General features: G+C 58.6%; 2 protein-coding genes across 3 annotated transcripts; both read right to left on the reverse strand.

Annotated features, from left to right (window-relative positions):
- Window positions 1–5,503: 5,503 nt before the first annotated feature.
- TRIM35 (tripartite motif containing 35) lies at window positions 5,504–10,091 on the reverse strand. 2 transcript variants are annotated; one of them, XM_082755502.1, is made up of 7 exons: window positions 9,968–10,091; window positions 8,862–9,309; window positions 7,875–7,970; window positions 7,353–7,583; window positions 7,179–7,201; window positions 6,551–6,672; window positions 5,504–6,222 (listed from the first exon to the last, which is right to left on the reverse strand). In XM_082755502.1, the coding sequence occupies exons 1-7, from the start codon at window positions 10,048–10,050 to the stop codon at window positions 5,660–5,662; spliced, it is 1,566 nt and encodes a 521-aa protein (XP_082611628.1). In that variant the 5' UTR covers window positions 10,051–10,091; the 3' UTR covers window positions 5,504–5,659. The 2 variants fall into 2 exon arrangements, with proteins under 2 accessions (XP_082611628.1, XP_082611627.1); XM_082755501.1 differs by having other exon boundaries at window positions 7,875–8,006.
- A 909-nt stretch (window positions 10,092–11,000) lies between these two features.
- Window positions 11,001–22,841, reverse strand: DRC1 (dynein regulatory complex subunit 1; the record flags this gene model as incomplete). The annotated part of the gene is made up of 17 exons (XM_082756215.1): window positions 11,001–11,075; window positions 11,241–11,343; window positions 11,548–11,691; window positions 11,923–12,107; window positions 12,645–12,731; window positions 13,551–13,640; window positions 13,757–13,929; window positions 14,353–14,582; window positions 14,689–14,823; window positions 15,798–15,937; window positions 19,219–19,341; window positions 19,582–19,668; window positions 20,363–20,500; window positions 20,696–20,879; window positions 21,571–21,683; window positions 21,914–22,007; window positions 22,666–22,841. The coding sequence occupies 17 exons, from the start codon at window positions 22,839–22,841 to the stop codon at window positions 11,001–11,003; spliced, it is 2,277 nt and encodes a 758-aa protein (XP_082612341.1).
- Window positions 22,842–23,742: the final 901 nt, after the last annotated feature.

Below are 23,742 nucleotides of genomic sequence, written 5' to 3' on the forward strand. Positions count from 1 at the left end.
GGGCCACCGGGAAGAGTTGGGGGGCCACCAGCCCTGCTCCCCCCTTGCAGGACGAAGCTCCCTTTTTGGGGTTTGGAGGTTTCCACCCCGCTGAGCCCCGATGGTGGAGCTGGGTGTGGTGGGGGGGCTCCATCACCGCTGTGCCCCCCCCCAACAAGGATGAAACCTTGCCCAAATCCAGGGCGCGGAGGCGATGCCGGCGAGGCGCACGTGGCCAGGAGGGAGCCCGAGACAAACCCAGCGGGGTGACCCCACATCCCACCCAAATCTCTGCTGGGGGGGGGACGGGGACAGCGGGGACACCCCCCTTTCCTGCCCCTTTCCCTCGCAGAGCGATGGGGACGGGGATGGAGGGGTCTGGGGGGGGGCTCCCCGCTCCCCTCCTCGAAGCTTTCAGCGCCGTGGTTTTTCCTGGTGTCCCCCCCCCGCTTGGAATAAATATTTTGGGGGGGCTTCCTGCAGCCTGCAATAATTTGGGGTGCTGGGGGCTTGGGGATGCCCCCCCCCCCCAGAAGGCTGGGTGGGGGCTGCGGACCCCATCCTGCGAGCCCTGCGCTCGGGGGAGCGGGGAGGGGAAAATAAAAAAAGGGAGAGGGGGCTGCAAAGGGGGCTGGAGGGGAGGTTATGGGGGGGGGGATGCCAGACCGAGAGGGGGTCTCTACCCCAAAAAACCATCAAGAAATGGGGTGGGGGCGTGCAGGAATCCCCCCACCGCTGAGGATGCTGGAGGGGGGACAAAAGCCAAGCCACATCCAAAGGGCGACCCCCCCCTTCCCACGCCCTCCCTCCCCAAATTTCCCAATGAATCCTTTCCCCCCCCACCCCTTACATCCCTCCATCCCCTATTTACCCCCCCGTACCCCTTTTTTTGGGGTTTTTTCCCCCCCCCCCAGCCCTCTGCGCTCACCCCACCGCCGGCACCAGCGCTGCCGCTCGGCGCTCTCCGGGCTCATTTAACGCGGGCGCGGGGGGCTCGGAGGAGCTGCCCCCACCCCGGGGGGGGTTTGGGGGGGTGGGAGATAAAAAAAGGGGGGGGTTTGGGTGCCCCCCCCCTTAATGACATCACCTCCCCGGCCGCCGATTGGAGCAGCCCCGCGGCCGCGTTCATTGGCCCGGAGCCGTGCGAACCGGGGAGCAGCCCGGTGACGTCACGGCCGGCTGCTGTTTTCGGGTGAAAAGGTAAAAAAAAAAAAAAAAAATTAAAAAAAAAATTAAAAAAAATTGTAAAATAAAATTAAAAAAATTAATTGCGAAAAAATATTAAAAAAAAAAATGAAATTAACGGGAGCGCGGAAGGCAGGAAAACGCTTGGAAATGGGATTTTTTATTATTTTTTAAATATGGTTTTAGTTCTTATTTTTGCGGGGTTTGAGCCCAGAATTGGGCCGGCACCCAGCGGGGTCCCAGCTTTGGATGGGGGGGGTCGTGCATGGCCCAGCAGGACGGAGCTGGGAGGTGACAAAGTGACAATGGTCGGGAGGTGGTGGCTGCGGGCACCTCCCCGCGCGGGGGGCTCGGGGACACCCCGCAGCTCTGATGTCCCCAGGTGGGGACAAAGCGCCCCCCACCACGACAAAGCCTTTGGGGACATCTTTTATAGGATGTCCCCTCCATCCTCCCGGGGCTGGGACGCCACCGGGTGTGTGTGACCCCTTTCCAAAAGCGCGTGAGGCCCGATTCTTGCCCCCAAAATTAGGCGATGGGAGCTCGGCGAGGCCAAATCCCACATCCCGAACCTATTTCGGTGCGTGACATCCCCCTGGGCGAGCGGGGTGAGGACACCCGCCAGCTCCGTGCCCTCCCCACCAACCCCAATTCGGTTCACCCTGGCCTATTTATGTCGAAAGCAAAAAATCACGAGCCCGGCACCCAGGGGGGACCGTGCGGGTATATTTAGGCACCATCTCCTCCACCACACCGCGGGTTTCGGGTTGTGGGGAGGTGTTTTCCCCCCCCCCCCATAATAAAATGCCCGGCGGGTGGCTTTGCAGACCCTACAACCCCAGGATGGAAAGTGGTGTGACAGCGTGGGTGACCACAGCTTGGTGAAACACCAAATATTTGGCACGAGCTGCCTTCCCCGTAGCGGGGAGGTGGGGTTTGGTGTGATGGTCGGACCCCCCAAAATTGAGCTGGGTAGGGCTGGTTAAGCTGGGAGCAAACTGGGAGAGAAGGGGGAGCGAACTGGGAGAGCAGAGGGAGCAAACTGGGGGAGCAAAGGGAGCAAACTGGGGGAGCAAAGGGAGCGAACTGGGAGAGCAAAGGGAGCGAACTGGGGGAGCAGCGGGGCGCAGAGCAGGCAGAGGGGGGAGATGTGGGGTGCTGGCAGGTTTGGGGCTGGAATTAGCTGGTCCTAAATGTCCCTTCCAACCCAAACCAGTCCGTGGCTCTGTGGGACACTGGTGGAGATGGTGACGGGGTCCAAGGGGCGGCACAAACGGGAACGTGCCCCCGGCACCCCCTCGTGTGCTTGCACGCGCTTTGGCACGCACCTGCACCCATGGGTGCACAGCACCCTTGTGTTAGTGCTGGGAAAAGGGGCCTGGGGCCCGATTTGTTTAATTTTGGGGCATTTCTGACCCCCCCCCCCGAAGCTGGATGGGGAATCGGACAGGGCGATCCCGTGCACTGGGGGGAGGCGAGTGGGCGCACACCTTGGCACCCACGCGGGTGTGGGGGCTGTGGGACCCCCGTGGGACCTGTGGGGACCCGAGGAGGGAAAGAAACACGCAGAGGGGGCGAGGGGGGGGGAAAAATCGAGCTGCAGCATGTGGCAGAGGGACAAACAACCATTGTGGGGACCACGCGGGGAGCGGGACGGGCCTGGACGTGGCTGGCACCGGGGCGCGTGGCACCCCACGGGGGGGGGGACCCTGCACAATCCCTCCTTTGAGCTCCAGGCTCAGGGCACAAACCCATCCCTGAGGTGCCAAACACATCCCTGACACCCCAATCCCAAAGGAAAAGAATTTTTTGGGGGGCGACAGGGCTCGGTGCTGGAGCCCCCAGGTGGGGTTGTGACGCTCGGTGACCCCACAGCACCTCGGCGGCCTCCCTGCAGCAGCAGCAGCCTCTCCCCATCCTAATTTTGGCTAAACGAGGCCCAAAAAAAAATAAAAGGAGGCCAAGGAAGGAGATTGGGGTCTGCCCAAGGCTCTGGGGACCTGCCACGTGCCAACCCTTTCCCATCCACATGGGGCTGTCCCCAAGGGGGATGAGGGGAACAGGGGGGGGTCAGCGTGGCACGGGGCTGTCCCCAGCTCCAGGTGGGATGGGGCTGGGGGAGAAGGTGGCCACGAAATTGGTGGCGGGGAGGAAAAAACCCTGGAAAGGAGTCGAGGCCGTGGGAGAAGCCCCACGGTGTGGCAGCACCCCGGTGCTGATACCCAAACCTTCCCGGCTATGGGGTCAAAAGGGGGGGGGGGACAGAAAAAGGTTTTCCCCCCCTGGGCACATCCTGCAGCCTCGGTGCGGCCCCAGCTCAGCCCCAAATCTTCCAGATCCACACCCCTGGACCCCTCCTCGTCCTCCCCACGCGTGGCATTTGGGCCACTGCCTGATTTTGGCTGTTCAGCCCCTTTTTCCAGCCCCCCCCCCCCCTCCTCCCTTTTCCCTTTCCCTTTCCCAGCTCCTCCCAAACCGGGGTCCCCCTCGGAGGGGTTTGGGGGAGCCCCCTGGGAGCGGAGGCTCCGAGCCTCCAAAAAGGATGCTGAGGGCTCCGGGGTTTGGGGAGGGGACAAAAAGCAGGGAGGGAGAATAAAAATTAAAAAAAAAAAAAAAAAAAGGAAAAAAAAAATATATATATATATAAAAAAGCACCGCCCTGCCCCAGATTGGGCAGAAATGACATCATCGCCCGGCCGCGAGCCAATGGGGGAGCCGCCTGCTTCTCCGAAATCTCGGCTGTCCCTATAAATTCTGGATGCTAAATGGAGGGGAGGGGCGAATGGCAGCTGGTTCAGACCCCCCCGGGGGGGTTGTAGCCCTGAAACCCCCCCAAAATGGCATTGGGGAGCTCTGTGCCCAGCTGGGGGGGATGCAGGGAGGTGTGGGGTTGGGGATGGGGGAACATATGGGGTCTGTAGGGTCGGGGATGCCCCCCAAGCTGGAGGATGAGGGGGGGGGGCATCGATCCTGTCCTGCGTGCGTTTGGCTGGGGAACCCCTGGAGCTCCCGCAGCCAAAAATAAGTCAGAAACGGGGACGGAAAATAAATTGGGAGCCTTCAGCTGCCTCTGCGGGAGGGAAATTAAGTTCTGGGGAAGGAGCAGGTACCCTGATTCCACTAAAAATCAGTTTGAGGGAGCTAAGTAGCTCGTTAATTCATAGTTTCCCCCAAAGAATTTTTTATTTTTCACCAAATTGGTCAGAAAAAGGCAAAGCGTCTCGCTTTTGTGATCCCCAGCGATGCCTCGTTTCGCCCCTCGGTGCCTTTTTTTTTACCCCAGATGCTGCGGGGAAGCGTTCCCCGCGGGCCTGACAAAGCAAAACGCCTCCTCCTGCTCGAGCCCAGGCGACTTTGCTCCCCCAAAACCTGCTTTTTGTGCCCAAACGGGACGGGGGGTGCCCGAATTTCCAAGCATCGCCAGCTCGGGGGTGTGCTGGGGGGCGATGGGCAGCGTCCCTATGGGGATGGGAAGGAAAGGGGATGCTGACAGCGATTTTCCTGGGGAATGGGATCACGTCAGCTTGACGTAAGCGAGGCGGAGGACCCCCGGGTTGCCCCCCACGCCGCAGCCCCCCCCCCTTTTTCCCTCCCCGCAGCGACGTCTCCCTTTTGTTTTCCTGCCAGCAGCTCCGGTTCCTAAGGAGCATCCGATGCAAATGGGGAGAAACCATGGAAACCGGCGTTAATATCATCATCCTGCCCGCAGCTCCCGGACAGCACGGGCACCAAGGCCATCCTGCAGGGGACAGGGACCCGCCCGAGGAAGCTGTCCCGTTTTTTGGGGGATTTGGGTGATGCTGGGGGCACCCGGGTGGCCTCGGCACCAGGCTGGGGTTTATAGGGGAAAAGGTTTTTTCGACGCAAAGTAAAAATTGATCAATCACCGCCCTCACACCCACGGGTGTTCAGGGTGCTCGGAGGGGATTTGGGGACACGGGGTGGCCGCTGCCGAGTCCCCGCCGCTCCTCCAGGCTTTCCCGAGGTCGGCAGCCCGGCTCCGGAGGAGCTTTTTGTCCCCTTTTTTCCAACCCCTGAGCCTCCGAACACAAAGTGCACATCTGGGGGATTTCTGGAAAGGTCCCTTAAAGGAAAAGAAGGGACGTTGCTGTCACCAATGTCCCCGCTGCTGGTTATTTATTTTTCTGCTCTCCCAGCCGTCCCCGTTGGGTTGTTTTACTGGAACACGTGGAGCCCCCGAGCTTGGAAAGCCCCCCGGCTGCTTTCATTTTCTATTTACAACCCCCAGGCTGCGAGGGCTGAGCTCACTTTTGCTGGAAGAGCAGGAAAGGAGGCAGAGCGGTCCGGGGACAGCTGCTGAGAAACGCTGACACAGCAATACCAGAACCCGACGTTTATTAAAGATTTAAAAAAAAACAGAGGCGGTACATACATAAATTCTTCTTTTTTTTTTTTCCCCTTTCTTTTTTTTTTTCTTTCCCAGGGAAAGCTTGTCTTAAAACGGGACACAGGGACACAGGCAGAGGTGTGGCAGCTACACGGGGGCGTCCTCTTGGACGCGCACCCGGAGGGGGCAAATGCGCAGGGCCCTGGGCAGCGCGCCCACCGGGGTGGCCCCCACGTAGAAATAGGGGAAGACGGTGCCCCCGAATTTCTCGTGGAAGGTGTAGATGTGGGTCCTGCGCTCGGCGTCGTAGAAGGAGAGCTCCCCTTCGTCGCAGTCCAGCTCCACCCGCAGCCTCCCCAGCTCACCCAGCGTCGCCTCCGAGCGAGCCGCGTTGGAAGCCCGGCACGTCTCGCCGTCCGTGGGCAGGCGGTAGAGGTACCAGAAACCAGAGCGGGCGTCGTGGTGGAAATTCCAAGGGGTTCGCCCCCGGGGTCGAGCCACCCCCACCCGCCAGTTTGTGATGCCCCCCAGGTCCACCTCCCAGCTGTGGAAGCCGGCGGAGAAGCCGCGGGAGCCCAGGATGCAAGGGGCAGAGGTGAAACGCTCGGGGTTCTCCGTCAGCAGCTTGTAGCCCCCGTTGGTGACGCTGGTCAGGTCCTCGGACACCGAGAGCCAGCCCGCGGCGGAGTTGGGGTCGAAGCTGAAAGGGACTGCAGTGGGACACCTGTATTAGGAGGGCTGAGCCTGGATTGCCACGGGGATGAGCTTTACGGGGGGAGCGTGGCCCTATAAGCACCCACCCACCCATCCTTTCCTTTCTGGGGACAACCAAAGGCACAAGCCCGCGCCCGCGTGGAGAAATGCACTTTTTGGGGCTTCTTTTTAGGGGTTTAAGTGCCCCCGAGCACCTTTTTGCACCCAATCCCCGTCTCCCCAGCCCCATCAGAGGCAGGCACAACTGCCCCAGCACCCACAGCCCCGTTCAAAGGCTGCTCTCGCCCTTTTGGGGCCCCCCCCCCGCGTCCCCTGGTGCCTCACCCACGGTGATGTTGTCCAGCATCTTCTTCCAGACGTTGTACTGCAGCGAGCCCAGGTACTTGGCGGTGTCGATCAGCATCCCTGAGGCCACGGCCTCGGGCTCCTCGACCGTGCAGGCGATCCTAGGGCAGGATGGAGCCGGGTCGGGGTGGAGGCAGGGGGCAGGGGGGGGTCCTTTTGGCACCCTGGGTTTCTACAGGGGGTTTTCCTACCAGCACCCTGCATTTTCTCCTCCTGGGCTGGCTTCTCCAGCAGGGCTCGGTGCATGAGCAGAGCAAGAGAAGGTCCTGCCCCAGCTCCGGGGTCCCCACTTTGCTCTCATCCCAGGGATGGGGCTGCAAATCACGCTAGGGAAGTCCCCACACCAAAAATCCCACCCGTGTCCCTCTGCAGCTATCGGGGTTTTAACGCTTCAACCCCAAGACCTGCGATGCTGCTTCATTTTTGGGCGTTTTTACCCTGCCTGAGGCACCCGTGGGGGCCCCCAGCACCTTGTCCTGCTGGAGCACGTTGCCCTGAGAGGCCACAGCAGGAGGGGACGTGAGGGTACAGGACGTTGTGTAGGGCAGAGACCTCGTTTTGTGCCTCGGGCAGGGGTACAGGGGACACAACCGGGGCCAGGACTCACCTGCGCTTGCGGTTCTTGTGGGTCTGAAAGAGAAGAAGACACCAAACCATCAAACCTCTGCTCCTACGGGGTCCCGGGGGGGTTATAAACACCCTGAGGATCACCCAGCGCCGCTGTGGCCTCGCTTGGGGGAGCCACGAGGACCCCAGGGCAGCACCCGGGGTGGGGTTTTACCATGAGGAAGGTGTAATCGTCCTCCTTGAGGTCGTCCTGGAGCTGGCAGGCCTCGTTGAGCAGAGCCCGGCTCTCGTCCGACAGCTGCTTGATCTTGCCCTCGACGAGGCCGCGCTTGTGGCGCGTCTCCTCCTGCAGCTGGGACAGCAGCGCCTTCTGCTCGCCCTGCAGGAACTCGTGCAGCTTCTCAAACTCCTTCTTGATCTGCTCCTCCAGCCGCACGGCCTCCACCTGCCCGGGGTGGGGATTTCACAGCTTCCCTTCGGGATCTCATGTGTGCTCGGCACACCTAAGATCCCCTAAATCCGCCCCAAAATGGAACCAGAGCTCTCCTCCGGCTGGGAGCTGCCCTCCCCAAATAAACGGCCCCGCTGCCAAGGCGGGCACCACCCCAAGCCACATTTGAGGCCTTCCTCCCGGCATCACCCTCCTCGCTGAGGGGGCTGGGCTCGTTGTCACCCTGCCCCGGGGGGGGGTAGGGGACACCGTGTGGCCGCCCCCACCCCAGCTCCAGCCTCGCACCTGGTTGTGTTTGGAGATGGACTCGTAGCAGCGGTGCACGGTCCCGAAATCCTTCACTTTATCCCGCAGGGAGGTCTCCATGTTCTTCAGCTTGGCCTGCGGGGGGGAGACGCCTTCAGGACCCTCGCGAGCCTACGCCCCCGGGTTTCAGATGCGGAAAGACAAGAGCCCCAACCCCGGCAGGACGCGGTTAAGCAGCAGGATCCTCGCTCAGCCCAGCCCTTCCTTCCCCTCCTGCAGCCGAAGCCACCCAGCGCTGCCCACCCGCACCTGGGGGCCGTGCGCCGGAGGACGTTTGCTCCACGGCAAGTCCTCCACCCTGTTTTTTTTTATTAAACCCTTTTTATTTTTATTCAACACGCTGTCAAATCCTGGTTTTCCCCCGTGCCTGTAGCACCGTGGGCGCCACGCCAAGCCGGCTCCGTCCCCGCGACATTTGAAATAAATCTGGCGTGCTCCCCGCGGGGCTGAGTCACGGCAGCCGCGGGTCCTGGCACGGGGCCCTGGCCCCAGCCCTGTCTCCTCCTCCTCCTCCTCTTCCTCCCCGTGTGGCTCCACGGGGCTGGGGCTGCCTCTCCCACATCCCCCTTGGCTCTGGGGCTGGGTTGTGCGCGAACCCCTCCCCAAAAAAAAAAAATAAAAATCAGCGCTCCCAGCCCCGAGGCGCCGCTGCTGCTGCAATAACCGGCACGGCCGGATCCAGCTCAGCCAAAAAAAAAACCAAAAAAATCAAAAAAAACCAACAAAACAAAACACGCGGGGAGCGGGCAGCTCTCCAAACCCCTCCCAAGCCCTTGGAGCAGCTCCCCTTCCCCGCAGGCTTTTTTGGGGCGAAGCGTTGAGCCCTCAGGGACAGGCAGAGCGTCGGCAGCGGGGGCAGGAGCGGCGTTGGGGACCCACCCAACTTGGGTGCAGCTCTCGGGGCGCTCCCCATGCAACCGATCCCCTTTTTTTTTAAATTTTTTATTTTTCCCCAGATCATCTCACCCTGAAATCCGCAGCCGTCTCCTGCACCGGCCTCATCTTGTGGCCCTCGTGCTGCTTGGAGCTCTGGCAGGAGAAGCACGCCAGCTCCTTGTCGTCCAGGCAGAAGAGCTTGGCTTCCTCGTGGTGCACGGCGCAGAGGGCGGCCGGGCGGCCCCGCCGCTGCCCTTCCTCCTTCAGGATCATCTCCACCAGGTTGCTGAGCGTGTGGTTGACGTGGAGGTCGTCGGGCGAGGCGGGTTCCTTGCAGACGGGGCAGAGGTGGTACTGGTGCTCCCAGGAGCGGCTCACGCAGCCCTTGCAGAAGTTGTGGCCGCAGCAGAGCGTCACGGCTTCGCGGAAGGGCTCGTAGCAGATGGGGCACAGCAGCTCCTCCTTCAAGGTGGACGTGGAGGACGAAGATAAAGTCACCGAGCTGCCGGGCGGGGGGCTGCTTCCCTTCTCCATGGCGCTGGGGATAAGAAATAAGAAGGGTGGGGGGGATAAGGAGGCTTGGAGGGAGGCCAAAAGCGGGTTTCCCAGAACCCCGAGTGGAAAACCAGCCCCGTTCCTGATGCAATCGGCTTCCTGCCTCTGACTCACCCCCTCCGGCTCCCTCCCAAGCTGGGCACCGGCCCTAAGTGACACCGCTGGCCAGGGCGGGCTCCGGGATGCTATGGGGTAGGGGCTCGCGACCCCAAGCCCGGTAAAAGCACCCCAAGCCCCCCCTTTATCCCTTGGAGAGCCCCCCCAAGTCCCGTGGTGATGTGCTCGGATCCTGGTGCTTTTCTCCTGGTCCGGATGCTCGCCCCCGGTGCTCGGTTCCTCGCCCCCGGTGCCACCCCGGGGGCTGTTCCCTTACCCCAGGTGCCCCCCCTCGGTGCCCAGACCCCCACCACGGTGCCAGGACCCCCATCCCAGTACCAGGACCCCCATCCCAGCACCAGGACCCCCACCCCGGTACCAGGACCCCCTCTTCCCAGTGCCAGGACCCCCATCCCAGTACCAGGACCCCCACACCACGATGCCAGGACCCCCACCACGGTCCCCAGACCCTCACCCCGGTCCCCAGACCCTCACCCCGGTCCCCAGACCCCCCGGTTCCCGTCCCCTCCCCGGTTGCCCCGTACCTTATAAAGGGCGAGCGGCAGCGCTTGCAGCGTCCCCTCCGGCGTGGGGGGCGATGCGGGGGCCGTGCGGGGGCCGGCAGCATCCCGAGAGCGGGGCTCGGAGCTGGGCTGAAGGCAGCGAGGGTGTCCCGGGAGGCGGAACGGGGTGGGAAGAGGCAGGGCTACGGGGAGGGCTCACGGCAGCCGGCCCGGCCCCCTCTCCGGGCTCGCTGCTGCCCTCGGAGCATCCTCATGGGGAGAGGGGATTGTCTTGGGGTTGGTGTTCCCAGCCCCATAGGGTAACAGCCCCATAAGGAGCATCAGGTGTCCCAGTAGGGGAGCAGGAGGAGGGGGAGAACTATTTTCAAGGGCGCAGATGGTAAAAAGAAAAAGCAAAAAATAAAAAAAAGGGTGTTGTGCTGCTCGGGAACGCACGTGCGGTGAGAAAGGGCTGGTGCTGTGCTGGGGAGTCAAGGTTAAAAGATAAAGCTGTCGGGAGACCTGAGCTGGGAGTGAGACGTGGCTGGGGTGAAGGATGGAGGGGGAGGGATGCGACGCAGCCTTCTTTGAGATAATTCCACCCATGGCACTGCTTTGGGCTGCTATCGCCTCAGAAATGGGGAATTTGGGTACAGAGCGGGGACCGAGGAGGGAAAAATCATCGAAGGTGGGATGTTTGGGAGGAGGCTGCGAGGAAAAAGACCCCGCAGCCTTTCCCAGAAGTGCTGGAAGGGATTTTCCAGCAGCACAAAGTGCTCCCCGGGGAGCTGCAGGGACAGGCAGCGGGATTGTGGCCAAGGCTAACGCTGAGGGAAGGATTGGAAGGGGCTGGGGAGCGGGATCCTGGCTCAGGCAGACTGGAGGGGTCCTACAAATGTGCTGCTCTGGCTCCCATCGCAGGAAATCCTACCCCCCAGCACCTTCAGAGGGAGAGGAGCGCATGGAAAGTACACGCACACGCCTGGCCCAGGTGTAGGAGAGGTTTATTAGCCCCAGTTGGGAAGCTTTGGCTCGTTGCAGCATCAGTTTTGGGGCAGAAAAGAGCCCCCAGCACTCACCGTGCCCCCCAGGGGCAGAGCAGCTCCGGGTCCAGGCGCTGCACGGGAGGGGACAGCAACTTGCTGGTCACCTGCGGGGAGAGGAAGATGATGGTGATGGCACCCAGGTCCCTGCCGCCACGTCCCGTGCGTGGGGACGGTGAGGAGCAGCTTGGGGACACGTCCCCGTGCTGGAAAACCCCTCTCGTGTGGGATCACAGCTCCGTGTCCCCTGTTTGTAGGGACCCCAGGCTCACCCCGGAGGTGCTGCAGCGCTCCAGCATCAGGCACAGCTCCAAATTCTGCTGCTGCAGCTCAGCCAGCTCGGCCAGCAGGCCGGCTCTCCGCGTCAGGACGTTGCTGTGAGGGGAAGGCAGAGTTAAAGCGACCCCAAAGACACGCGGGGAGGTGTCAGCGGGGTCTCTGGGGGCTGAGAGATCCACGTCAAACCCCATCTGTAGGGATACGGGGAGCTGAGCCACCTCCACCTCCCTGCTGGGGGGTTTTCGGGTGGTTTCCAGCACCACGGAGAGCCAGCACCCCCACGCAGGTGGGGCCACTCACTAATATTCCTCCAGAGCCACCAGCAGCGCGTCCCACAGCTTCAGGGTTGTCTCTGGGATGACGTGTGCCAGGGCTTCCCAGTACTCCCCATCCTCGGAGCTGTCCCGAACCTGCAGCGCCTCCTTTGCTGCCCTGGTTTTCTCCCTGAGGGACCCAGAACAAAGCCCCCAGGGGTGCTGTCCTTCGGGGGTGACAAACAGCCCCGTAGCCTTCAGCTGCACCGAGCACCTTCATCATCATCACACCGACGAGCACGACCCCGCAGCTGCCTCTAGGGCGATGCAGCATCCCCTAACCCTGCCCGCACAACCCCAAAACCCTTTGTCCCAGTGATTGTTTGGCTCTCTCCCCGCTCTGCTGTGCCCTTCGTCCTACCTCGGCTTGTCAAAACCCCGAACAAATGCTTTCAGGATCCTGAGGACATCGTCAGCATGGATGCAGGCAGATGGAAGGGAGCCCAGTGGTCCCTGAGGAGGTTTGAGCTCAGCACTCCGGGCACCGGCCTCGCTGCCCGCTCTGTCCTCCCCCAAATCCGTGACATCTTCTCCACCCGAGCTTCCCTGGTGGTGGAGGGAAGGTCAGCGGGCTGGGCACCACCTCCTCCTCCCCAAAAAGCCACCTTGGGCTTCCAACCACCCGCAGCTTTAGCATTATTTAGGGAGCTCGGGCAACAACTCGTGTGGGAGAGGCCCTGGGGAGCTTTGCAGAAGATCCTCACAACCCCTCAGCCTCATTTTTTTGCCGCAGGCTCTGCTCGCACCACGGAAAATGGTGTGTTCTCCACACAGAAAGGGTGTTCTCCAGCTCGGAGGTCGAGTGGTGACATCCCTGGGGACACAACTGCTAAATGAGGGACATGGTTTAAACGTCTTGTTGGGATCAACCCAGCTCCACCTCCACTGCTGCCCCGTCACAGGCTCCTGGATGGGTTGGGGCTGTGCTGCTGGCCTGGTTTCCCCACACCAGGCCTGGGGAGACGTTTTGGGGTCACCACGATGCCCCGTGCCCCATTTCTGCCTGCGCTGGGGTTTCAGGTGATGTTCTGCTTCCCCTTTTCTCAGCGTGGGCTCTCCCCACTGCTGCCTCTGCAGTCCCACCTGGCTGAGAGGCTCCTCCTGGGCTTTGCACTTCAGGAAGAAATCCACCAGCCGCTGCAGCTCGTCCTCGCTGTCGATCTCGAGGGCCTGGGGAGCAGAGGAACATCTCTGAGACAACACGGGAGGGGGAGCTAAAAGAACTGCATTTTTTAGGGTCTTGTGCAGGATCTGAGAGGGGCTGAGAGGTGAGAAGGGGTTTGTGTGAGACAGCCAGAGGTTTCTGGGGTTGGGAGTGTCTGAGAATAGACAGAGGGAGCCTGGAGGTGTTCACTAGCAGCAGGATGGCCTTGAGCCAAGAAGAAATCTTGGCCACGGTGCTTCATGCCCTCCCGGGGTGCTTCTCTCCCTTCTTTGCCACAAAGAGCCCCCAGCAAGCCCAGCTGGACCCCCCTCGGGCAGCTCAGTCCCACTCCACACGTGGCAGAAGCGATTCCTGCCCTGTGCAACAACCCCACAAGGCTCTGAAGGCCACTCTGGGATTTTGTACCCCCTCTCTGAAGCGGCCTGAGCAGTGCAGAGAAAAACACCATGACCACTATGACACCCTCATGGCTCTGTGTGTGACACGTGGCTTCCTTTCTCCCAGTGCTTAATGTGCAGCCTGGAAGAAGAGCTGCCTCCCTGGCTGCCTCCCACCCTTTGGGACATGATTTTTCCAGCCTGTATCTATTTGTCCCTCCTGAAATGCACCCAGATGCTTTTTTAAAGCCATTTCTTGGGCCATTGTGTCTTCCACACAGAGCTTTCACACGTGGCTGCCAGCCTTCCCTAAGGAAACGCATCCCTGCAGCCCCTGACGGGTTTAGATGGGGTGATCTGGTTCAGGTTAGCGTTAGGTCAGAGGTTGGACTGGGTGATTTTGGAGCTCTCTCCCAACCTGGATGATTCTGCGGACTGAGAACTCACCGAAAAGATGGAGTCGAGCCTCAGGAGGGTGCGTTCGTGCTTTCCCAGCGCACGCAGAGGCCTCAGCAGCTTTCTCTCAATGAGGAAACCCTTGGGAGACACACACAGAGGAAGCATAGAAACAGCAGTGTCTGCATTCATGTCCAGAACTCAGCCCCCTGCAGCCTGCCCTTCCTGAGCAGGGCAGGTGCTGCATCGCCACTCACCGACTCGTCGCTCAGGAGCTCCAGGATCCTCTTGGCAGTCTTCTTGGAGATGTTTGGCAGAGGTGTGACTCTGTCCCCAGCCTTTGCTGTGCTTTCTTTTCTTCCTTCTCTATCACTCACGTCTTCCTTCTCAGCCTTTGCTATGTTTTCTTTTCCTCCTTCTCCACTGCCCACTTTTTCCTTCTTCTCTTTCTCCTCCTCTTTCGCTTTCTCCTCCTCTCCTCCACAGCTGCTCTCTGAAACGCAGAAAAAAGGCGAGCAAAAGTCTTTAGATGCTTTGACTACACTCCCCAAACCAGCACTGGCCACTGTGGGAGTCACCAGAGAAATCCCAGTTGCTCCCTGAGACCTGGAAAGGACCCCAAAGAGCCCAGGATGCGAGCTGGCTCACTTGGAACTGGGAGATGCTGGCTCCCCAGGCTGGCTCGGCAGGAGCCAACTCAGAGCTGGGCACATTCCAGACCCTGCCTGGGCTCACAGAGTCAGGAAGATCCCAACTTGTGATGGCAGAGCCAGGAGAGACAGAAGGGAGAGACAGAAGAGGCTCTCACGGAGGAAGGTGAGGTGCCACAGGGGTGCCAGGGGCTCTGTCCCACCTGCCAGGACCTCAGCAGCCAGCTTGGTGGCCATCCTCTTCGCCTTGCAACGCCTGAGGGGGCCGATGTTGTTGAGGAACCAGTGGCGAGGCTGCTCCCAGGGCAGCCCCAGCTGCTGGGTGTGAATGATGCGATCCGCATCCAGGGCTTTCCGCATCAGCCTCTTGGCTTCCTCCTCGTTCATCAGCCAGAGCTCCGTGAACTTCTCAGCGTCGCTGGCAGCAAAATGCCTGTGCAGAAGAGAGAAAAAAACCACGGCAGCCCCAAAACGAGTCAGCTTCCCTTCGTACCTCACTCTGAGGCCTCATCGGGGTGGGTGGCCAGCACGCAGCCCACCTCATCCTCTTCTGCACCTCCTTGCACTGCCCGGTGATGCGCTCGCAGTCGGCTGCCAGGCTCTGGTTCTCCTCTCTGAACTGCTTCTCTTGTTTGTCCAGTTTTGTCCTCAGGTTATTCAGTGAGCTGTGCAGCCTGAAGAGGGGACAGCAAAGCTGGGGATTCCCAAAGAGGCGCCTTTGGGTAAATCCAGTGTGGATGAAGGCTTTGGGACTTGGGGCTGTCTGTCTGCTAGGGACTACTCAGTGACAAGGTGTGACTGAGCCTGACCCAGCTGGCACAGTTTCCCCTCTGGTAGCTTTAAAAAGTGCTTTGGGGACGGCCCTGCCCTGGGATGGGCTGGGACAGAGGTCACTGGCCTGTGAAAAGAGAAGAGAAGAGGAGAGGAGAGGAGAGGAGAGGAGAGGAGAGGAGAGGAGAGGAGAGGAGAGGAGAGGAGAGGAGAGGAGAGGAGAGGAGAGGAGAGGAGAGGAGAGGAGAGGAGAGGAGAGGAGAGGAGAGGAGAGGAGAGGAGAGGAGAGGAGAGGAGAGGAGAGGAGAGGAGAGGAGAGGAGAGGAGAGGAGAGGAGAGGAGAGGAGAGGAGAGGAGAGGAGAGGAGAGGAGAGGAGAGGAGAGGAGAGGAGAGGAGAGGAGAGGAGAGGAGAGGAGAGGAGAGGAGAGGAGAGGAGAGGAGAGGAGAGGAGAGGAGAGGAGAGGAGAGGAGAGGAGAGGAGAGGAGAGGAGAGGAGAGGAGAGGAGAGGAGAGGAGAGGAGAGGAGAGGAGAGGAGAGGAGAGGAGAGGAGAGGAGAGGAGAGGAGAGGAGAGGAGAGGAGAGGAGAGGAGAGGAGAGGAGAGGAGAGGAGAGGAGAGGAGAGGAGAGGAGAGGAGAGGAGAGGAGAGGAGAGGAGAGGAGAGGAGAGGAGAGGAGAGGAGAGGAGAGGAGAGGAGAGGAGAGGAGAGGAGAGGAGAGGAGAGGAGAGGAGAGGAGAGGAGAGGAGAGAAGAGAAGAGAAGAGAAAAGAGAAAAGAGAAAAGAGAAAAGAGAAAAAAGAAGAGAAAAAAGGAAAAAAAATACTGGGAGGTGACAGTGCGTAAGGCAGAGCCCATCTTCCAGGGATGTTTTTGTTACCTGTTGATCTTCCTCTTCTGCTGGGATCTGATGATGGTGTTCTCCTCATCCTGCTTCTTAAGCACCAGCAGGTTGTACTCCAGCTTCTCCTGGTTCAGCAGATAGGCGGCTTTGGTCTGCTGGAGCTGCCTCTCCAGGTTCTGGCATTTCAGAAAACACAAAAACGAGCTGGGCCACGAGCAAAAGTCACACCGAAGCCCAGGTCTTACTAAGTCTGCACCTCCAAGCCCCATCTTCCCACAATTTCTCCCAGCCGGCCACGTGGCATGCATGGTGAGCGATGGAGATGTTGGTTGTCCACGCTGCGGGACCATTTTTGGGGAAAGGAGAAGGGATTGAAGTTGTACCCAGCTTATGCTCACTGAGGCACTAACACGGGCCTCGCTCCTCAACCTGGCTGCTGATTTTCATGATTTTCATCTCAGTTTTCAGAACTGAGTGCCTTTGGGACCTCTGCCCTCCTGCCAGTTTCATTTAATTAACCAAAAGGCTCAAAACTTGGAGGAAGGGACGCAGAGGAGTGACTGCAGGAGCTCCAGAACAAAACAACCGACACTTCTCTTCCTGCACTGATGCATTTGTGAGCACGGGGTCTCGCTGTGCAGCCTGGAGGACGTGAAGCAGACAGCGAGCTCTCCCCTTTTCCCCCACAGCCGAAATGGAGACATCTTTCTTGGCTTCTCAGCACCTCAACAGCTGATGGAAAGGAAGAGCTGCTCCCGGGGCTGATTGCTGCTGTCTCGTGGGGCTGCTGCTTTCAGCAGGAAGGCATCGTGCCCCATGTACGATTGTTGCTCTACTGTCAGCCCTAAATGCCATAAATAAGCTCAAGGAGACGTGAGAGGATGCGATCAGGGGAAGCCCAGGCTTAGCGGGGTGTGGGCAGCGTGGCTGTGTGGATGGATGAGAGGCAGTGCTTGGGCCTTGCTTAATTTATTTGTTTGTTTGAGCACGTTCCATGTGGAAGAGGAGGCAAAAAACTGATCCTGAAAAAATTTATAGCACAGTGCTTTTACTGGGGAGGCCCAGAAAGATTTCTTCCACAACAGAAAGCGAGTTGAATTGAGTAAAAGTGAATTAAGCTGCTACGTAGCCCCGTATTAAAGCATCAATTACAGTATTAAAGCATCAATTACAGGCTCAGCTGTGCCGAGAAAGAACCACGGAATGGTTTGGGTTGGAAGGGACCTCAAAGCCCCCCAATTCCAACCCCCTGCCATGGGCAGGATGCCAGCCCCCAGATCAGGTTGCTCAGGGCCTCGTCCAGCCTGGCCTTGAACAATTCCGGGGATGGGGCAGCCACAGCTTCTCGGGGCAGCCTGTGCCAGTGCCTCACCGCCCTCTGAGGGAAGAATTTCCCTCAAGGTCACAGCAAACTGCAGAGCAGAGAGACCCAACTCTGCACCAGATGCTCAGAGAGAGCCTGGCTCTCTGCCCAGGGGGGCTGTGAGGGCAGGAGAAGGGGTCCAAGCTGCAGGTGAGAGGCAAGGAGCACGTTGGTACCTGCTTTACCTGCTTCAGGGCTCTCCTGAGTAGCCCTGTGTGCAACAGGGAGCGTACAAACAACCTGCACGGCACCCAGCAGCAGCCCCACCTGCCTGGGATCAAAGCCTGACTGAAGCGATGATGAAGGCAAATCCCTGCAGGGCCGAGGGATGTTCCCCTTGCAGCAGGTGGAGAAAAGCCACAGCCCAAACCCCATCATTAAAATGCTGATTACCATCTAATAAAACCGGGGAATACTCATTAGCCTCAAAAACATGGGTCTTCAGCTTTAGCTCTTGACTAAGCTCTTGTTTCAGAGACACCTCGGGACAATGATGTCACTTGTTAACGAGGGAAGTCGGTGCTTCCAACGTCTCTTGTCTTATTCTTGAACTGGAAAGGTGAAGTCTGGGCTATAAAGAGTTAGGACAGAGTTAATTTTCTTTCCAGGAGCTGGTAGGGTGCTGTGTTTTGGCTTAGGATAAGAAGAATGTTGATAACACCCTGATGTTTTAATTGTTGCAGTGCTTACACCAAGCCAAGGACGTCTCAGCTTCTCTCTCTGTCCTGGCAGCAGGAGCTGGGAGGGGACAGACCCAGGACAGCCGACCCCAAACTGACCAAAAGGGGTATTCCATCCCAAATGGGGTCACGTTAAACAATATATAGGGGCGGATGGGCAGGGGGAGGAGGGCTGGACTGCTCGGGGTTAGGCTGGGCATCGTCAGTGGGTGGTGAGCAATTGCATTGTGCATCACTTGTTTGTACACATTATTAGCAGGAGTGCTATTATCATTCTTCTTCTTATTATTATTGTTATTATGATTTTCCTGCCTTAATAAACTGTCTTTACCTCAACTCCCGGGCTTCACTTTCCTGTTTCTCTCCCCCATCCCAGAGAGGGAGGGAGGAGGGTGAGCGAACGGCTGTGTGGTGTTTAGCTGCCGGCTAGGGTTAAACCACAACAAATTGTCACAGAAATCTTGCTCGTCCCTCTGCCCCACTGAGCAAGCACCTTTACCAAGCCAGGCCCAGCAGGAGTTTATTCATGCTACTCCTAAAACCCTGCATCAAAGAACAGCAAACAGGCACAGACACTGGTGGTAACCACCAAACAAATCCTTGTCATTTCTAGGTTTGAAATCTCAAACCGTGATCTGAATGTTAATTTAAATCTTCCCTACCAAACCCAAATCCCTAACTTTTACTTGTATCTAGCACGGGGAAGTCATTCTCCTCCTCCACCACACAAGACCGTGCGTATTTATAGACAAATCTCCCAACACAAACCTCTCCCCTTGTCTAAACAGAGCCAGTCCTTCATCCTTTTATTACAGGCCATTTGTTTGCTTGCTCAAGACTCTCCCCCCCTACTCCCTAGTGTGTTGCCAAACCTGGACAAGGACCTGTAGGTACAAAGTGGAGAGGAACGGTTACTTCCCTGCCGAATATAAAACCTTCTTGAAACTGCAGCTCGATTTTTACACCAGCAGCAGTATAATTTGTGAACCTTGATCTCCAGCGTGCTGCTGCCTCCCTCCCTAAGTGGTTCAGGGCTGGTTTGGGACTTTACACCCTCTGGGTTATCAGATGAAGAAGGCACAGGGTCAGGACTGTCCCCCTGCACTTGCCCTTTCAGGCTGAAAAAATGCTGGGGAAAACCAAACCCCACAGCCTGGGGCAAACAGTGGGGTGCCAAACCTCACAGCCTAGGGAAAAATTGTGGAAAGGCAGAGGTGCACTGCCTAGATTATTGAATCTATTTGATTCTCCTCGTAATCACTGTCCCAGACGTAGCAAAGCTGTCAGCCTTCCCAGTTGCTTCACACCTCCTAGCTCACGTGCTACAGGAGTCTAAGCTGCCCCCCAGAGCCAGCAGTACAACGAAAAACCCAGGGGGAGCTGCCCCCATGGCACACGTCTGCCCTTCCTCTACCTGCACGTCATTCTCCAGCTGGATCTTCATGCTGTTGTACTCCTCTTCATCCTGCACCCGCAGCTGGTTCAGCTGTTTCTCAAACTCTTCCACCTTCCTCATGCGGGCGTGCAGGTATTCCAGCTGAGGGCAAAAGGGAGAACACCAAACATTAATGGGGACAGCTTCCTCTCACGATCACAGCTCCCTCAGCCAGCACAAAGCAAGGTCATGCACAGATAATTCCCTAACAGAGCAGTCTGAAAACTGCCCCTCTGTCTGAGGGAGCCAGATGCCTCCACACACACTCGTCTTTCACGGCAGCTCACTGCCAGACAGCAGCTCTGGGCCTGGAAACTTTTATGTACCTGGTGGGGACGTTACCTCTTTTGTGTTGTGGGCCTGGATGGCCTCCTCCCACTTCTTCCTGTTGCTGTCCAGCAGCTCTCGCCGCTCGAACTCAAAAGCTTTCTGTAAAAGAGACAGAGCCCTGCACTGGCACCTCTCAGTGACAATTTCATGCTAGTCCTCATCAGGAGAGGATCTGGTGCTGCACACGCTGGCCTGATGTCTCCTCTCACAGGCAGAAACCTGACATTGCAGTCCCATGCAGAGCCCAGAGGTGCCCCGGTGCTGGGTAGCCCCGAGAATTCCCTGGAAATCTGTGGAAATTTGACTTCATCCCAGCCAGACCCAGTACCAAATCGCTGTCTGCAGTTTAGGAGTGGAGCTTGGCCTGGCAGCCACTTGATTTCGCCTAACGACGTTAAATGAGAGGAGATGTCCTTACTCATTAGCAAATACAAACCCGATCTGTGAAGTTGGAGTTCCCGTGCTCTGCGAAACGTAAGGCTAAATGACCCCAAGGCAGCTTTTGGGCTTTTAGGGAGATGGATGACCAGCCAGCAGGCAGCAGCAGCTTCTACGTGCTCCCTGCTTGCTCTGTGCTGAACCACAGCCACTCACAGCATTGCATAAACCAGCCCCTCAGCACTCAGCACCGTCCAGCACTCTTGTTTAGCCATATTTCAGCCTCATTCCCCAAAATATCAGCTCTACTGCTCTGGGCAGCAGTCAGCCTAAGGCTTTTTTTGCCATAGATGTGGAGAAAGGAACGACTGCAGGCCTTCTAACTGGATTGTCCCTCCACCAAAGGGGCCTGTACCTCAATGTGATGCAGTTTGTGGCGGTAAGTTTTCAGCATGATCCGGATCTGTTCCTCCATCCTCTCCAAAAGCAGGTGGATGTCATCCGACTGCTTCTTCACGGCCTGCACGTACTGCTCGTCTTTGTTTTTCAGCTCCTGGAGGAGGAGAGGAGATGCTGAAATCGGAGAGATTCATTTTTCTAGGAAGCCTCAGGGGCTAACAAAGTGTAAACCCAGATGTTACCTTTACCAAAAAGGAAGAGGGGATGAGGGCGAAGGGATAGAGAGCCCAGGGATGGGTAGGAGGAAAAGTGGGAGGAAAGATCACCACTGACACAGTCCCCGTGCTACCTGCTGCAGTTCACCGATGAGTTTGTTCTTCTCCTCCAGAAGCAGTGCGCACTGCTGCTGCTGCTGGTTCAGCAGCTGCCACAGCTCCTGCGGGACTGTCACGTCCTCAGCCAAGGCCCACTTGGAGGCGATCTTCTCAAACTCGTAGGCGCTGGACTTGGCTTCGTTCTCCAGCTTTTTCAGCCTGCAGGCAGTGGGGAGGACAAGGTAAATTGGGAGCTGGGGCAGGGCAGCAAGTTCTTCAGCTGCTCCAGACATGATTCAGTGGCCTGCCCCACGTACGAAGCCACAGGAGCACTCCCCTGCATGATTTAATCTGAAAAGTGTCCTCCAGATGTCAGCAGAGCATCAGCTTTCCCCCCCCAAACCTCCTCTATGGGCACAGCTCCTGGTTCCTTCAAGATTTCCCCAGCTGAGCAAGGGTCAGAGCTCTTGCTACAGCCAGTTTGCCACAAACTGTTCCTACAGTGCCCTCCAAAGGCAGCTAGGAGCAAGGACTTGGTGTTTCCCCGCTGATCTCGGGGTCCTGCAGGCAGGGCTGAAAGAGCCAGCGCCTCGGAGACTGCACAGAGGGGGATCAGAGAATAATGAGGTTGGAAAAACCTCAGGAAATCATCAGGTCCTGGGCACGATGGGATCAATTTGGATGTCAGGTTGTGCAGGGCCTCGTCCAGACAAGGGCTGAGGATCTCCAAGGAGGAAGATCCCTACAACACCAGGGGCTCCTGACCCCATATCTGACCACTCTCGCTGTGAAAACATCAATATCCCATTCCTCAGACTAGCACAGCCTCACGTTTCTCCCACCCCTCACACACCAGAGCCCAGGGGGGCTGTCCTTCCCAGCGGTGCAGACCCAGAGCACAATTTCTTACCTCTGCTGCTTCAGCTCTGCCTCTTCTGCCCTCCTCTGCGTTTCCCTCGAGTCCGCAGCCACCTGGATGTTGGTCACCATCTGCGTGCCTTCGAAGAGCAGCTTGGCCAGCCTCTGTGAAGGAGGTGGTGCACGCATCACGCCCTGAGAGCTGAGCTCTGGGAGGAGGGACGCTCAGGATTCACCCCAGGAATCACCTCCCACCCGCTCCCGAGGAGTTTCTGTCGCTGCATTTTTTCACGTCAAGATTGCTGTGACACTGGGAACTGCACAAAACTAGAAGGGTAAAAGCAAATGCCTACAGGTCAGGGACACGAGAGGACCTTCCTGTCCCACTGCCGCACCTGCTGGCTCTCCTCCACCTCCTTGTGGCTCCTCCTCTCCTCTTCCTCCTCCTCAACCTCTTCCTTTGGCTCCTCATCTTCTCCGAGGGCTTGCCTGGGCAGAGGAGAGGAAAAGTTGGGGTGGAAGCGGACATTACTGTTAAGGTTTGGCGATGGGGTTCCCAAGCACCTTGTGGTTCCCTCTGTTTGGGGAGGAGATGTTGGGATGCTGCCCAGAACTCTGGCTCAGGGGGGTGGCATTGCTGAAGCCCGGTCCAAAACCACTTGGCAGGGAGGAAGGGACAATGCCCTGGTGCAGTTCCAGCCCAGGGAGGTCCCCAAATCCAGGCTCTGACCCCCGCAGCTGGAAAGCCACTGGTCCAGAAAGTCACTGGTCACAGAATCATCTAGGTGGGAAGAGACCTCCAAGATCACCCAGTTCAACCTCTGACCTAACACCAAGTCCTCCCCTAAACCATATCACCAAGCTCTACATCTAAACGTCTTTTAAAGACCTCCAGGGATGGCGACTCCACCACTGGGCAACCCCTTCCAGTGCCTAACAACCCTTCAGGACAGCCCATTAACTCAGGGCGAGCTGGTCCTGCTGCGGGGGTGCCACCTCAGGGAAAAGGAAGCCACCCACAACCAGACGCCAGATTTTGGGGCGCAGGCGCTGCAATCGGCGCTGTTTTGGGGCACTGGTTGGGAGCGGGGCCTGGCCCTGTCAGGCCTCCGCGAGAAGGCCCCGGGGGGGGCGCCCCGTTCCTCACCGGCGCTTGGCATCGAGGCGGGCGGCGATGCGGCGGCGGCGAGCGGCGATGCGCTCCTCGGGGCCGGGGCCGGGATCGGGGTCGGTGTCGGGGTCTTGAGGGGCCGAGATCGGGGTCGGGATCGGGGTCGGGGCCTGGCCCCGCGGAGCCTCCTCCGCGCCCGCCCCTCGCCTCATGCCGCTCCCGTCGCTAGGCAACGGCGCCGCCGCGCATGCGCAGAAGCGCGGCGGCGCATCCACGGACGCGGTTGCCTAGCAACGCGGAGACGGCGCATGCGCACGGCAGCACCCCCCCGCTCCGCGTTGCTAGGCAACGGGGCGGCGGGGCGCGCGCTTTTTCTCGAAGCTTCCATGCCTTGGGGATGGAGGGGTGGGGGGGCTGTAAGGGGGTGGTTGTGGGGTCTTGGTGGGGTCCTGGGGGCTCTGTCATGGGGTCACGGAGCCACCACAGCTGGAAGAGCCCTCCAAGGTCTTGTCCAATGTCCCCCTGCCACCAGTGTCCCCAGTAAGCCACCCCCAGCACCAGTTGAAGCCGGGGGTAGAAGAATGGGGGATTGCTTAAACTCATTAGTGGTGTCTAAATAAAGCAGTCGTTATTAAAGACAGGAATGGGAGAATGGGGGTCGCTTAATGGCATTAGGTGTTGCTGGGTGTCTTGGCTTGCTGCTGTGCAAATTAACCGAAATGAGGGGTCTCGGGGTCACTCACAGAGGACGTTTCCTGACAAAAATGAGGAATCTGCCTCAAAAACCAGCCGAGACCGACTCTGTGGGTTGGGCAGGAGCCGAGGAGCAGCTGAGTCTGTACAAAGGCAGGGGGTGATGAAGAGGAGGCATCAACCTTCATCCCCACGGCCCCCCAGTGACCACCACCAAAAGGCACTGCACAGATGGGAGGAGTTTATGGAAATGACTCCTTGGAGCTAATTTTAATACAAAGCAGGGGATAGGTTATGAATATTTATTGGCATATTGGGAAACTTCATGCATTTCTAAATCTACACTGCGTATAACCACGGCAAGTTGCCACGTTGGGGCACGCGTGCCTTTGGGGGCTAATAAGCCACATAACTACTTTA

Source organism: Aythya marila (genome assembly GCF_965140915.1).
Source record: "Aythya marila genome assembly, chromosome: 3".
NCBI lineage: Eukaryota > Metazoa > Chordata > Aves > Anseriformes > Anatidae > Aythya > Aythya marila.

What these genes read in the sequence shown, in the direction of transcription:
- TRIM35 (XM_082755501.1), bottom strand. Translation starts at nt 10,050, where the DNA reads ATGCTGCCGGCCCCCGCACGGCCCCCGCATCGCCCCCCACGCCGGAGG. An exon ending in TGCCGCTCGCCCTTTATAAG is followed by an intron (nt 9,310 to 9,967) that starts GTACGGGGCAAC and finishes TCTTATCCCCAG; the next exon opens with CGCCATGGAGAAGGGAAGCA. An exon ending in GCTGGACAACATCACCGTGG is followed by an intron (nt 6,223 to 6,550) that starts GTGAGGCACCAG and finishes GTCCCACTGCAG; the next exon opens with TCCCTTTCAGCTTCGACCCC.